The 14,071-nt window shown below is 35.7% G+C and overlaps 1 protein-coding gene across 3 annotated transcripts in view; it reads left to right on the top strand.

Moving 5' to 3' along the window:
• Nucleotides 1-13,850, top strand: part of ROBO2 (roundabout guidance receptor 2) — a 576,432-nt gene extending 562,582 nt beyond the window's left edge. For all 3 annotated transcript variants that reach the window (XM_040980633.1, XM_040980632.1, XM_040980631.1), the window contains 3 exons: nt 1,658-1,831; nt 9,137-9,337; nt 11,919-13,850. In XM_040980633.1, coding sequence (XP_040836567.1) covers nt 1,658-1,831; nt 9,137-9,337; nt 11,919-11,920 — 377 coding nt within the window. In that variant the 3' untranslated portion in view covers nt 11,921-13,850. The remainder of the gene's footprint in view (nt 1-1,657; nt 1,832-9,136; nt 9,338-11,918) is intronic.
• Nucleotides 13,851-14,071: the final 221 nt, after the last annotated feature.

Genomic DNA, 14,071 nt, shown 5'->3' with positions numbered 1-14,071 from the left:
CTCAGCATGCAATGAATGGGTCTAAGGCTGTCTTCACTCCAACGGGTCCAGTGGCTGATGGTCTTATTCATTGTTTGACTAAGATTCTAATATAATAGTTTATTATTTATTTTAAAGGATGCTAATTAAAGATACACCTACTGCATTTGCAATTTGTACAGCATATTAGATGTTTATTATTCTTTAAAATAATTTAATTTTGACGTCTGAGAGTAATAAGCCATAATATAAAAGTCTATACCTTTTTTCATGCACTGCTCAGTAATTTGTTATTATTTGTTTTGCTAAAATATATTAAGTTTGGCATGATACTTGCTCTTATAGTTGTGAGAGTATTTTAACTGTCCACACAGGAAGTTTCTGAGATGAACTAAGCTACCTTATAAAACAAGCTAATGAAATATTTAGTGCTTTTTTGAGATCTTAACAGTGTTTAAGTGGTAAATAAAGAAAAATGATTTTGACCCTTCCCTAAACTCTCAGGTTGTAAAAATGAGTCTTAGAAATTTCATTTGGATCATAGCATCAATATTTCTTTTTAATGTTACATTAGGTGTCTTCACATGGAAAGAGATTTCCCAAGCATTGCAAAGGTTTATTTTTCATATAGCATCCAAACTAAAATATGTTGTAATATAATGTTTTTTGAATTTTCTTGCTTTAAAAGGCATAAGTCAGTAACTTTATATTGCTTTTTGTGGCTTAGCTGTAAACAGAGCAGTAAGAAAGTGCAAGTAAATAATAAATTTTAAAATATAAATGCATTTCTTAAATGTATATTGATCATCATTAAGCTTCATCGGATAACACTGACATAGGAAAATGTAACTACATATGATAATTTGTATGAAAGCAAAGGAAATAAAATGAAATAAACACACACACACATAAACCAAGCCTCTCTTACCACATTAAATACTAAACTCATAATTTTGTTAAATTTTATTAGCTGACTTTTTCTCAGAATAAAATTTCCCTGGATAACTACATACAGCTAAAAATCATATTATGTTTTATATTCAGATTTTGGAGAAATTTTAAATGCAGTATTCATCAGAATAAACCTGCATTTTGAATATACAGGTTATTTCATCCTGCTATAATGTAATTGAGTATCTTTTTAAGAAATGGTGAATTTCATTATGTAAGTTGATTTAATATATTGTCTGAGCAGACTTTCCTTGTAAACTTTCAGTTGTAATTACTATCAGCTCTTTATCCAATGCTCAGAGAAAATTTGCAAAATTTCAAGGTAAAACTTGATTAATTTAACACAGTAAGCGATATACTTCAGAAATTTCTTCTTTAGTTTTAATAAGTAATATAGAAGTCCACAAAAACGTCACTAGGATTGTCAATGTTAAGTAAAGCTCTAGGTAAGTGTTTAGGCTGTTATTGGAAGTTTTGTTTTACATTGACTGTTTTGAAATTTTTTTTGATAAATGGGTGTTATCTAGCTTATTGAAAACTAAACAAAATAACATACAGTTGAGGCTCTATATTTACACAGATACACAATTATTTGACAATTTGATATCTTCAGTTGTCACCTCTAGGCAGGCTTACAGGTTAGTCTTAGTAAGAGCAAAAGCTTCAGACACAACCAGTGTATTATAATGACATTCTCTGTAACCCCTTCCCTTTATTTCCATTTTAGGAAAGGCCTTTACCTCCTCTCAAAGACCTCGACCCACCAGCCCATTTTCTACAGACAGTAATACGAGTGCAGCTGTGAGTCAAAGTCAGAGGCCTAGGCCCACTAAAAAACACAAGGGAGGAAGAATGGACCAACAACCAGCATTGCCTCATCGAAGGGAGGCAATGACGGATGGTATGCTTGCTTCCTTTCCTTGTGTCTCCTCACTGATGGCAATGTGCACTTCGTGGCCAGGCATTTATACTGAAATAGCTGTAGTAGATTAGGCATTGTATCATTAAATAACAAGGCAGAATTCTGACAATATGATCTTGCGTAAGGAAAACATCCTCACATTGCTCTTTAGGATTACAACATAGGAATCTTGAATGTATACATTCAGTCCCTAACAAAGTCTACACTTTGCCAGTCTTTGGTTAAACTAGTTTCAGGAAATGCAATGTTGCGGAAAAATGTCCCCAGTCTATAATGACTATCAATTCTATGCAGCATAATTAATCCCTTATATGTTCAACTTAATTGTTTTATCTTTTATTACTCTATTTTTAAAGATTTATCTATTTTACTTGAAAGGCAAATTTAGAGAGGGAAAGAAAGAGAAAGAGTTTCCATCGACTGAGTTAATCACATAGGCCACAATGGCTGATGCTGAGCCGGTCTGAACCCAGTAACCAGGAGCTTCTTCTGGGTCTCCCACACAGGTTTAAAATATCAAGACATTGATCCTTCCTTTGCTGCTTTTCCAAGACATAGACAGACAGCTGGATCCAAAGGGAAGACTAGAATTGGTACCCATATGGGATACTGGCACTACAAGGATGGAAATTAGTGTGTTCAGCCCCTATACTGACCACAAAATAGTTTTATTTGATAAACAGTTTCTTTTTAAAAAAAAAAAGATTTATTTTATTTTTATTACAAAGTCAGATATATAGAGAGGAGGAGAGAAAGAAAGGAAGATCTTCCATCCAATGATTCACTCCCCAAGTGACCACAACAGCCGGTGCTGAACTGATTTAAAGCCAGGAGCCAGGAACCTCTTCCAGGTCTCCCACACGGGTGCAGGCTCCCAAGACTTTAGGCCATCCTCAACTGCTTTCCCAGGCCACAAGCAGGGAGCTGGATGGGAAGTGGAGCTGCCGGGATTAGAACCGGTGGCCGTATGGGATCCCGGCACGTTCAAGGAGAGTACTTTAGCTGCTAGGCCATGATGCCGGGCCCCTGATAAACAGTTTCTAAAAGAGAGGTAGAGGCAAAGAGAATATTCCATTTCTGGTTGACTCCCAAGATGGTTTTATTGGTTGAGGCTGAGCTAGGACAAAGCCAAGAGCCAGCAGCCAGTGGCAGGAGATACATCTGCTTGGGTAAAGCTTTTACCTCCTCTCAAAGACTTGGGTGCAAAGACCCAAGCACTGGGCCATTTCCGGCTGCTCTCCCAGGCACATGAGCATGGAGCTGAATGGGAGAGAGCAACCGAGTCTCAAACATGTGCGACCAGGTGTTGCTGGTGGCAGCTTAACATGATGATCACAGTTCCTATATTATCTAAAATGTAAAAGCAAATATTTATGCTGATAGCTTAAGGATTTAGTACCTAATATGTTTAAAATAGTATCATTTCAGACCCTGGAGTGAATTTATTCTTCTCTTCATATTTTTCGCCACAGTCGCACAGTTTTACCTCTAGGTAGTGCTACTAAATAGTAACCTAGCTGCACATTTGAACTGACTGGTAATTGCAATTTAATTGTTCTGGAGTATAACATAGTTAAGTGTAATTTTGAAGTTCCAAGGGAGAGTTTCATGCTCATTGAGCCTGCAGATTACATGCCCTAATTCTTAGAACTCTTCAGACTTATTACAGATTAGACCGAGGCTCACTTTGACAAGATACAAGCTACTTGCTCTTCAAGAGTTTAGAGAGACTATTTCTGGCATCCAAATTTTTTGTGTGTCATCTAAAAATGCTAAAATAAAACAGAATTGACAAAAGTAAAAAGTACTAGTGGTTAAAAAAGTAGCTTTCAGGTATGCTTAGATTTATCTGATTACTTTTGTTGAAAGTATTTGCATAGGACATGAAATTTAAGGTAAAAATGAGAATTTGATTCTTTACAAGTGGCTATCCTATGGTGACCATACTTCACACTTGAAGGAATCTGTAGGGTTGACCTTACTCTGAATATATAAAGGATTACAGCCATTGAAATTCTAGCTTTAGCTCTAAAAGTTATAATAACTGTTTCCACTTTGAATATGGTTGAAGAAGAAAAGCACCTATGCATATAATTTGTCCACATTTTCAGAACTATTTTAACAGCATATCTAGAGTACGTGGGAACTATAAAATATCAATTAACAAATTTTGTTCCTAGAATACTTGAAAATATTTTGCTATGCCTGATTAAAGCCACTTACTGCCTACCTCTAAAGGATAAATATTTTATTGCATATTTTTAAAAAGCAAAGAGTTTTCTAAATTATCAAAAGGGATTTGCTTGAGTTCCAAAAAAAGGAGTTGTGTTAGTAGTAGTCATCTTCGGAAAATGGTGAGATTTAAAGGGAATTTTGGCTCACATGTCTTCACGATTTTATCCTGATTTCTAAATGATGATACAAAGTTTTAGGCAGAAGTCTGCAGATTAACCTTTAATATATGATTATTTCATGGCAGACATGTATGCCAACAGACATGTATGTGGCATAATTTTGTAAGTCAGTAAATATTTCATGAAATTTGCATCTAAAGTTCAGTTGTACTTTCTGGGAATATTGCTGCCCACTAGCATTTCCTGGGTAGTCATATTTCATGATGCATTTGCACTATAGATTTTACAATAGTGTTTTACGACTGTATTAATTAGGATAATTATTGCTAACTCCTGTGCCTAGGAACCTTCAACCTTTGCTTGGCATGGGATGATTTTCTTCGTCTCTGACATAATCATCTGTAAAGATTAGCTATGGCTTTGTTAAACAACATGAAGCACAGTTATAAATACGTGGATTACCTAGGAGGTTATAGAGCCAACATGGAAGAGAAGATGTCACCATACTGAGATAGAATCAGAGAGGGAGGACAGACAAGTGGAGACCAGCTAACAGGATTGTGAGTGGAGTTAATATAGATTGTAAAGCCAGAAAGTCAAGGTTTTGCTAAGATTTTGGCCAGCTTGGAGAATGAAATTGTTGATAACTGACAAGAATCTACAACTTATTAAATATATACAAATATATACATTGCATTTCTTTTACAGATTGTCACTGAGAAGTTATTTAAAGATTGTCGTATTGAAATTTGCAAATTTTGCTATATATCTAACTGGAAGCATTCTTTGTACATTTGCTTATATACGTCTGCATCTCATAGGAGGAGATACACAGACTCAAGATACTTGGATTTAATTTCAATGTGCCTCCATTTCTTTACCTAAGAATGAACAGAATAATGCTATTGCTCTCATTGGACAGTTGTTTGTCTGATAATGGCTAATCTGCAGTAGGACAGTAAGAGATTGCCTTGGGAATCAATTTAGTTAGAATGAATTTGTATGGAAATGAATAATAAATTTAATTTAAGTTAATGTATTTGATTATATAATCTCATTTTACACACAACCATTTTTAATTCTATCTTTTTCTAATTTTTAAATTCAATGTGCACATAGTATCTTTTCTTCTCAGAAGATACAAAATTCAAGGATATCACTTAATTATTAAGCTATAGAATTTTGGATTGAATTAAGCACTAATCAGAATTTTAGCTGGCATAAGCAGATGCCATTTTGGCCATTTAAAAAATTAATTTGCCATGCTGGAGAATAAAAATCGATGGCAATATCTGTTATTTTAGAAGCAAATATAATAATTTCTCCTCAGTGGCAGTCTATGTTCAATAATTCACATAAAATAATTGATTTGAATTTATAATATAGAGGGAAAGAAGTCCATACTGCATACAAAGGAAGCATCAGGATCATTTTATTACCCAATAAACAGATTCTTCAATATTGAGCTAATGCATTGGTAGAAATATCCCAAATGCAGTCTTATTGTCCCATAGACTTTGTTCTTTATAATAGTCATTCATAATCTAATATGAGGATATCCAAAAGAACCGGGATGATACTCTAACTTAAAAACTCCCACAGCAGATGCTCATGAGAGCATCATGAATAGTTGCACTGAGGTTAATATTTTGTTCTTAAAAGAGAATTTAAAACTTCTTTTTTTTTTTTAATCGTTGTTAACATTGTATTATGTGATACAGTTTTATAGGTACTGGGGATTCCCCCCACCCCTCCCATACCCCTCCCCCCATGGTGGATTCCTCCACCTTGATGCATAACCACAGTTCAAGTTCAGTTGAGATTCGTTCCTTGCAAACACATATCTAGCATAAGAAATCAATTAATAGGAACATCTTAGCATTCCTTTATGGAAATCATCTTTAGACAAAATATTAGTAGAAATAAGAGAACACATTTGCAAAATGGCATGGATAATAATTGCATATATTATATATAATATCCTCTACTACTGAAATAAGTATATAATATATGGTGTTACTTTTATGAATAATATATTAGCAAAACTGAGTGAACAATAAGATTTCAATAACATGCAAAAAACTAAAAAAAAATTATTACAATGAATGCTGAGGAAATTTCAAAAGCATCAACAAAGTAAATCCAGAGCTAGTGTAATATTTATGAGTGAAACAAAACAAGTGGTTTCACAATGGAAGACAGAATATAAAGGTAAGATTCTGAAGGGCTAATAAAAAGAGCCTAAGAAAATTACTATTTAAACTTTTAATTTTTTTCAAATCCAGTATATCACTTAAAAATTTAAAAAAATAAATCTGTTCCTCTAGATCTCACACTTCCATGATTCAGTATCTGCTCTAGCAACATAAAGCCTGTTCAATCTCAGAGCACTGATTATTACTTATTAAAATTAATACATTAAAAATGATAATATATTTGTTGTAACTCATTAGCTAACTTGTGAAATGAACAGACAGAATTGGTTGTCCAGCAGAATGCTAATTGCATTTAAAAAATATTGGCTTAATCCTTTATTACTAAATATGCCATATTCAGGGGTAAGACAGTCATATGTTACATATGATATGGGCTGCTGTTCTTCATTTCCCAAGGGCAGGATTTCCTGTGGAGATTGGCAGAAAAGCTTTTATTCTTCTCAGTGCCTTTTATCAGCATGGTTACTGTAATTTCTAATGATCTTATTTTATGTTGTGGCTTTTTATTCTGGTGGGTGGGAGTTGAACAATAGATTAAGTTATTGAAAAAAAAAAAAACCTGACATCTAAGAAACTTCATTGTGCAATGGGAAACACTTTCTACATCTAACAACTGGATAAAACTCATCAATTTTATCTCAAAGATGCTGTGACCAAAAGGCAACAGAATAATAAGCATTTGGGGTATCAATAGTTGGCTTTTAGTTTTCCAAAATTTTTTTGTTGCATGGGTGATACCTGAAGAAGGGCAATTATTTTTTCAACTTGAGTTAAAACCTGTATTATCCATTACATTTTAGTCAATTCTTAATATTATTCAAAATTTTTAGATCTTCCACCACCACCAGACCCCCCACCAGGTCAGGGTTTAAGGCAGCCAATAGGCCCGAGCCAGCATGCTGGTAACGTGGAAAACTCAACAGAGGGAAAAGGAAGCTCACTAGAGAGACAACATGCATCCAACTTAGAAGACACAAAGAGCTCATTGGAGTTTCCAGCTAGAGCCTCCTTAGACTGGCAGCGACAAACCCAGGAGTGGATAAACTCTACAGAACGCCAAGAAGATATACGGAAAGCCCCACACAAACCAGGTGTTGGCGCAGGTGTGTTCTGCACGGTCTTCCGGAAGTGTGGACTGTTACTTTTTTCCCCCCCTCTACCACGTGTTTTAGTTATTTAAGGGCATAGTAAATACATTGGCCTTTCAAGAATAATGGAGATTGGAATTCTCCAGCAGAGTTCACCAGCAAATGGCTGAAGGTGAATCCCAGTAAATTTGTCCTCATGTTAACCTCTCCATGGGGTCTTTGAATCCAAGAGACCTTTGTCTCTTTTTCGCAGTTTGAACCTTTTGCTTTTTAATGTTTATATTGAGCACTTTCAAGACTCTTAAATGTCTTTTTTTGTGTACATTTAATCTCTACCTTCCAAGGGTTTGTTCATTTTGTCTGAAGTAATGTCATTTGCAAGGAGAACTCACTTCAGGCATATGGGTGAATTGATCGAAATTATGTAGTTCCAACCAAATATCCAATCACAGAATCTTCATATTAGGAAAGGTAGAAATGGACCTGTGCATTCTCAAATTGATTACACACATCTGATTATTAACATTGAGATGGAAAACCTATTGGAAATTCAAGCCTTTTAGGCTTGTCACAAAGTAAGTTTCGTAGTTGCAATATTTTGTTTTTGTTGAATGAGCAATAGAGTGAACGTGTTATAAATGTGTATTTCTGGAAGATCTCTTTTCACTTAAGAATTCACTGAGTGTTCACACACACATACCCAGAGCTTTTGATTTTTTTTCCTTATTCATGTATGCATTTGAACTCAAACTTTTCTAGCAATGCTTTTTCCCCATGTATTTCCTACAATTAGATCATAGAATTCAAGTTTAAATTTTTGAAAAATATTATTTGTGAAAGTGCCAAAAGATGAGCTTTACATTATCTAAATTTAGTGATACACTGGAGAAAGTTATTCAGACTCTTTAACTTGTTAATAAAATGTTTCGCCCACGTTTTATTGATCATCTAATCACTTAACCATAGCCCACATTTGGAAAGAAAAAAGCAGAGCAAGGGAGATTGATAGAATGGGCAAGAATGAAATAAAGAGAAATATATTTGAAAGTCTCAAAGTTGCAAAAATAACAGAAGCAATTACTATTAAAATGTGTGGCTTTTTTTGTATGAAGCAAATGTAGATAGTATATAGTGTGTGCCAAGAAATGACAGAAAGTCAAGAAGCTTATGTAATTTGTGTTTTATAATCTAAATAAAATGAGAAAATGTTGCTTTAAGTTAAACTAAAGCAAAAATAATGTTGTTTGATGCATAATGAAAAAATTAAATTGGAGCCTCATTGAGCTCCAGAAAGTATTCTCAGATATAATTTTTGTTAAGCAAACCACAGTTCATTATATGCAGTATTAATAATGAATTTAAATTTTGCAAATAATATATAGTATTGTACATTTATCCCCAAATCTCTTTTAATTTATTTCTGCTTCATGTTCTATTTTTGAAACTGTTTGCACATGGAAATTCTTTTTTAATATCTGGGCACGATTCCACCTCAGAAGTTTAATTTTACTAAAGAATGAAGTAGTTAACTTTTCCTTTCTGAGGTTCATATTTTCAAGTTGAACTTTGTGCTTTGTCCCTCATGTGCAGTGCAACTTAGTCCTTTGTGTTTCTCTTCTCTTTCAGAGGAGGCCCTGGTGCCCTACAGCAAGCCCAGCTTCCCTTCTCCAGGCGGCCACAGTTCATCAGGAACAGCTTCTTCGAAAGGATCCACTGGACCTAGGAAAACCGAGGTGATGAGGGGAGGCCACCAGCGTAATGCCAGCGACCTTCTTGACATAGGATATATGGGTTCAAATAGTCAAGGACAGTTTACAGGTGAATTGTGTAAGTGCTTCAGGTCCTGTGAGAAGCTGTTGTGATTTGGAAAGAACACTAGGCTAACACTGCCTTTTTAAGTGAAATCCAAAATAATTAAAGGCTTGCTCTAGTAAGAAAGCAACCATAAATCTAGACAGCTTGTCATTGTTTAGACCTTTGCCATCCAAAGCCTTCAGTTAAACAAATATCCCTGTTATTTTAAGTTAGCTTTTTTTTATTAAAAAGAAAAATAGAGAGAAAAGAAAAGATGGTGTGACAGAGAAAGAAAGAGACAGAGAAAGATAAGTCTGATGTCAGGACTGTTGCTTTAGTTAATCCTCCACCCACAGGCACCAACTTCCCATATAGTTGCTCGTTTGTGTCACAGCTGCTCCACTTTGGATCCAGCTCCATGCCTAACGCCCTGGAAAGCAATGGGTTCGGGGAGGGGTAGCTCAAGTTCTGGGAAAATTGCATTCACAGGGGAGACCTGGAAAGGACTCCTTGCTCCCAGCTTTGAATCAGTTCAGCTTTGGCCATTACAGCCATTTGGGAAGTAAAATAGTGGATGGAAAATCCCTCTCTGTCTCTCCTTCTCTATGTAAATCTCCTTCATGTAAAAATAAGTAAGTCATAAGGAAAAAAATCTCCCGTTCAGTAATTCACTCCCCCTCAAATGGTTCCAACCTTGCAAAGGCTGCCAGCATTATGTCACCTTCTACTGCTTTTCTTATGTGAATTTTCAGGAAGCTGAATCACAAGCAGAGTAGCTGGGAATCACACCAGCACTCCTTGATGGAATGCTGGAATTGCAAAAAAGAACTTAACCAACTGCGCTACAACCAGCCCAGGAAGATTGTGTTATATTGGATTTTTTTTTAAAGTAGAACAGTTAGTTGCTGATAGCTTAAAAGCAGTGTGTTTGTAAAATTATTGTCATTATTCTTTATGACATGAAGAAGAAGGAATGGGATGGAGTTGTTGTCCTGTTAGCTCAGTTAGACAATGCTCATTGTAACTAGTCTTGCTAGGTGGTGTTCATCTTGAGTGTAGGATTGCAAGATTCTCAACTACTCAATTTATTATATGAAATAATAAAGCAAACTACCTCCAGAATATGTTTCCTCATATTAAAAAGTAGGAATAGGGTACTGGCTTAGTGGGAATATAGCAAGCGAACCCCATGTCTGCAGCACGAGCATCTCCTATGGGCACCAAGTTCAGTCTTGTCTAGTTCATTTCCTAATATAATTCCCTGTTTTATGGCCTGGGAAGGCAGCAGGGGCGTGCTCAGGTGTTTGGGCCAGAACAGCTAAGTGGGAGATGCTCATGGAACTTCTTGGTCTCAGCTTCAGACTGACCCAGCTCTCACTTTTGTGGCCATTTGGGGAATGAACCAGCACATGGAGGATCTCTGTCTCTGTATCTCCAGCTCTCTTTGTGACTCTGATTTTCCAAGGAAAATAAATGAAACCTAAAACAAAACAACCACCCCCTCCAAAAAAACCCTGGGTTTCCTGTTAGGTACACATCATAGATCATTTGTGAGATTACAAAAGAGTTTGAAATGAATAAATGTTTCCAAACCTACAGGTCTTATATGATATGTTTTATCACTGATTAATATTTTCTAATCAGATTAGTATTAATATTTGTTACATTCAATAAATATTTAGTTGTTTGGAAGACAGAGTGATAGGAACTCCCATGCATCAATGCACTCTTCAAATATCCTAAGTAGCGGAGCAAGGTCAGGTTTTAGCCAGGAGCACAAAATTCCATCTTAGCTTCTCTCATTGTTTGCCGGGACCCTGGTATATCACCTATCACTTACTACCTTCCAGGCACATTAACAGGAGGCTTAGTCAGATGTGTGGGGTAGTTAGGACTAAAGCCAAGCACTCTGAATTGACACGTTTGTGTCCCAAATGTAACTTGCCTATGGCACTACTATTCCTGTCTTATAATGTTTAATTTGCTTTGTGGCTACTTGGATCTCTCCTTAATTTATATTTTGAAGTATGGACTTCCAAAGAGCACAAAATAGGTCTGCATTTTTAAAGGTTTATTTTATTTTTATTGGAGAGGCAGATCCACAGAGAAAACGAGAAACAAAGAGAAAGATCTTCCATCTGATGGTTCCACTACCCAAATGGCCGCAGTGGCCAGAGCTGAGCTGATCCAAAGCCAAGAGCCTGCAGCCTCTTCCAGATGTCCTGTGTGAGTGTAGTGTCTCAAGACTTTGGACCATTATTCACTTCTTTCCCAGGACACAAGCAGGGAGCTGGATGGGAAGTAGAGCAGCTGGGACAGGAGCCAGTGCGCCTATGGGATGTTGACATTTGGAGCTAGAGGATTAGGCAGTTGAGCAATTGCACTAGCCTTGATGGCTCTGGATGCTAAAGATCCAAAATCTACAGTGTAATTTTTTTTCCTTGTTGATCTGTTTCAAAGAAAATTCTTTACGTTCATAGCCTATAAATTCCGTTTTGTGATCTCCTCTTCATTTATTGCCTACAGGCTTTATTCTGTTATGTTGTTCCAGATGACTGCTTTATTCACATATAAACATTATTTCTGATTTTTTTTTTGTTGCATCTCTTTTTAGAGTAACTGAGAGGAGACAGATGAAGCTGCTCTGAAGGACCATCAGGTCTGAACTCATGGAAGTGACGACACTAAACAGTGCAATGAACAATTTCTTTATTTATGTACTATTAAAGAACTGTAAATGCAATGTAAAGACACACAGCCACACATATCCCACAGATATTTTACTTGTGTTCTCTTAATTACACCACCCACCTTAACTCTTTCTTGTCAGGAGTATATAAAAAAAGAAAACAAGATTTGCCCTCCAGGAAAAAAAAAAGGAATTTCCCTCTGTATATAAATTTTGTTTTGTGCATTGCTATGCAAGGTCACTCTTTTTAGCTCAGTTCCATATTATTGTCTGTTCCTACTGGTCTGTTGTACTATATGTGAATTAATAGGCTGTGGTGCCATATATTAACTTTTAATTGTGTAACTTTTGTGTTTAAATTTTGCACTGCAATTTTATTTGGTGATAAGCACAAATCTCTACTCCTCATGACGTGAAGAATAAGATTGAATGTGAAGAGAGTTTCTGTACTGTAAGCTGCGTTGGATAATGCTGGTTGTAATCCTGTTAGATGGTTTTCATTTGGGGTGTAGAATAGGACGATGCAAAGGAACTATGGTATTGGCAAAGTCTTCTTGGAACTTTAGGGACTGATTCAATACAACAAAGCTGAAAGGTGGCTTTTACTATTGACAGAAACAGGGGTCAAGAGAAGGAAGTTGAAGTTTTTAGACTGAATATGCATTAAAGTACACAAGTAGCCAAGATGTACTAAACTTGCTAAATAAGATAAAATTTCTTAGCATCAATTTTACCTGTTATTGTAATTGACCCATATGAGAATTTCAACAAGCAAAAGAAAATTAAGCTATATCACGAATTGATGCATAAACAGTCTTTTAAAGCAAATTCTGAAATACCATAATTAATCTCTCCAGCTCATTAAGTCAGAATTTGAACGTCCCTAAGGAAACAAAATGAAATGAACTCCAGAATATCTAGCTAATAGTTGAACCATTAAGACATACCTGAGCTGCTTCCAAATGTAAACTCAATTGCAGTATCTTGTTTCACCTCTCTAATACATGTGCAGCACACTCTGGGGGATAGAGCTGCATCACTAAGATCCATGACTTTCCTAAAGGAAAAAAATTGTGTAATCTAGGTACAATTTTGTGTTTCCTTTGCTTAGGAAATCAAGTTGATGCCACCAAACCTTTGGCTAAATTGTGTTTGCAAAGCAGTGCTCAGAGTATGCTCAGTTCTCAGTAAGTAGATGTATTTGGAATATTTTATGGTACCTTCTCAGAAATCAGCTATAAGCTAAAATACGTCTAACCCATTTTTGAATGAAGAAATTGAAAAAACAAAATTGAAAGGAGAAAAAAAATGCATGTTTATACACTTTTGAAATAAAACCAAACCTTGTAAGTGGACATTAATGACAGTAGTCCTGCCTCATTTGTTTTCACGACTTTGAGAACAAGAAGTTCCTGAACATCGGGCATGTATGCTCAAGATAAATGTGACTTTGAGAATAAATGTTAGCTATTGTACATGTAGAGTCGATCAGTCATGTAGAAGATATTCTGCCTGAAATTCCTACTTGTGACGTTTTACCACATGCTACCCACACAAAGTTTCTGTCTTTACTTTCTCATATTTTTTTTCCTTATGTTTAGTACTTGATATTTGGAAAACCATTCAGTGTGATGATGAATTCTAAAGTATGTGACCTCTTTGGAAAGGACCCTCATTCCTTGCATTATTGGCTCGGTCACCAATTTATGTCCTGTTGTTGTATGGAAATTTTACCTAATGGAGTTGATTCCGCCTGCTCTGATTCTCTAAGACTGCAGCAACTCAGGCAAGCATACCCTGCGATGCTGATGATGGACGGGCCCCAGGAATTTCTTGGTGCCATGTAATTAGTTTCTTCGTTGAAGAAAAAAAAAATTCTGAAACACATTTATTAAGTCCTTAATCAATTTTTTTACCTTCAATGCCCGATTTCTCTGAAACAGTGGTGGGAGGAAGTACAAAATTTCTGCAATGCACCAAGATCTATTTTGCCACTCATCATAATATGAAGAATTCACATATTTAAAAAATGCAGCTCGTTTTATCACCTCTTTCTATCTGAAAGAAAATTCTTCAGA

Source organism: Ochotona curzoniae, unplaced genomic scaffold (assembly GCF_017591425.1).
Source record: "Ochotona curzoniae isolate NIBS_2020 unplaced genomic scaffold, NIBS_Ocur_1.0 contig_3498, whole genome shotgun sequence".
NCBI classification, from domain to species: domain Eukaryota; kingdom Metazoa; phylum Chordata; class Mammalia; order Lagomorpha; family Ochotonidae; genus Ochotona; species Ochotona curzoniae.
This window is presented reverse-complemented; position numbering and strand designations above follow the sequence as displayed.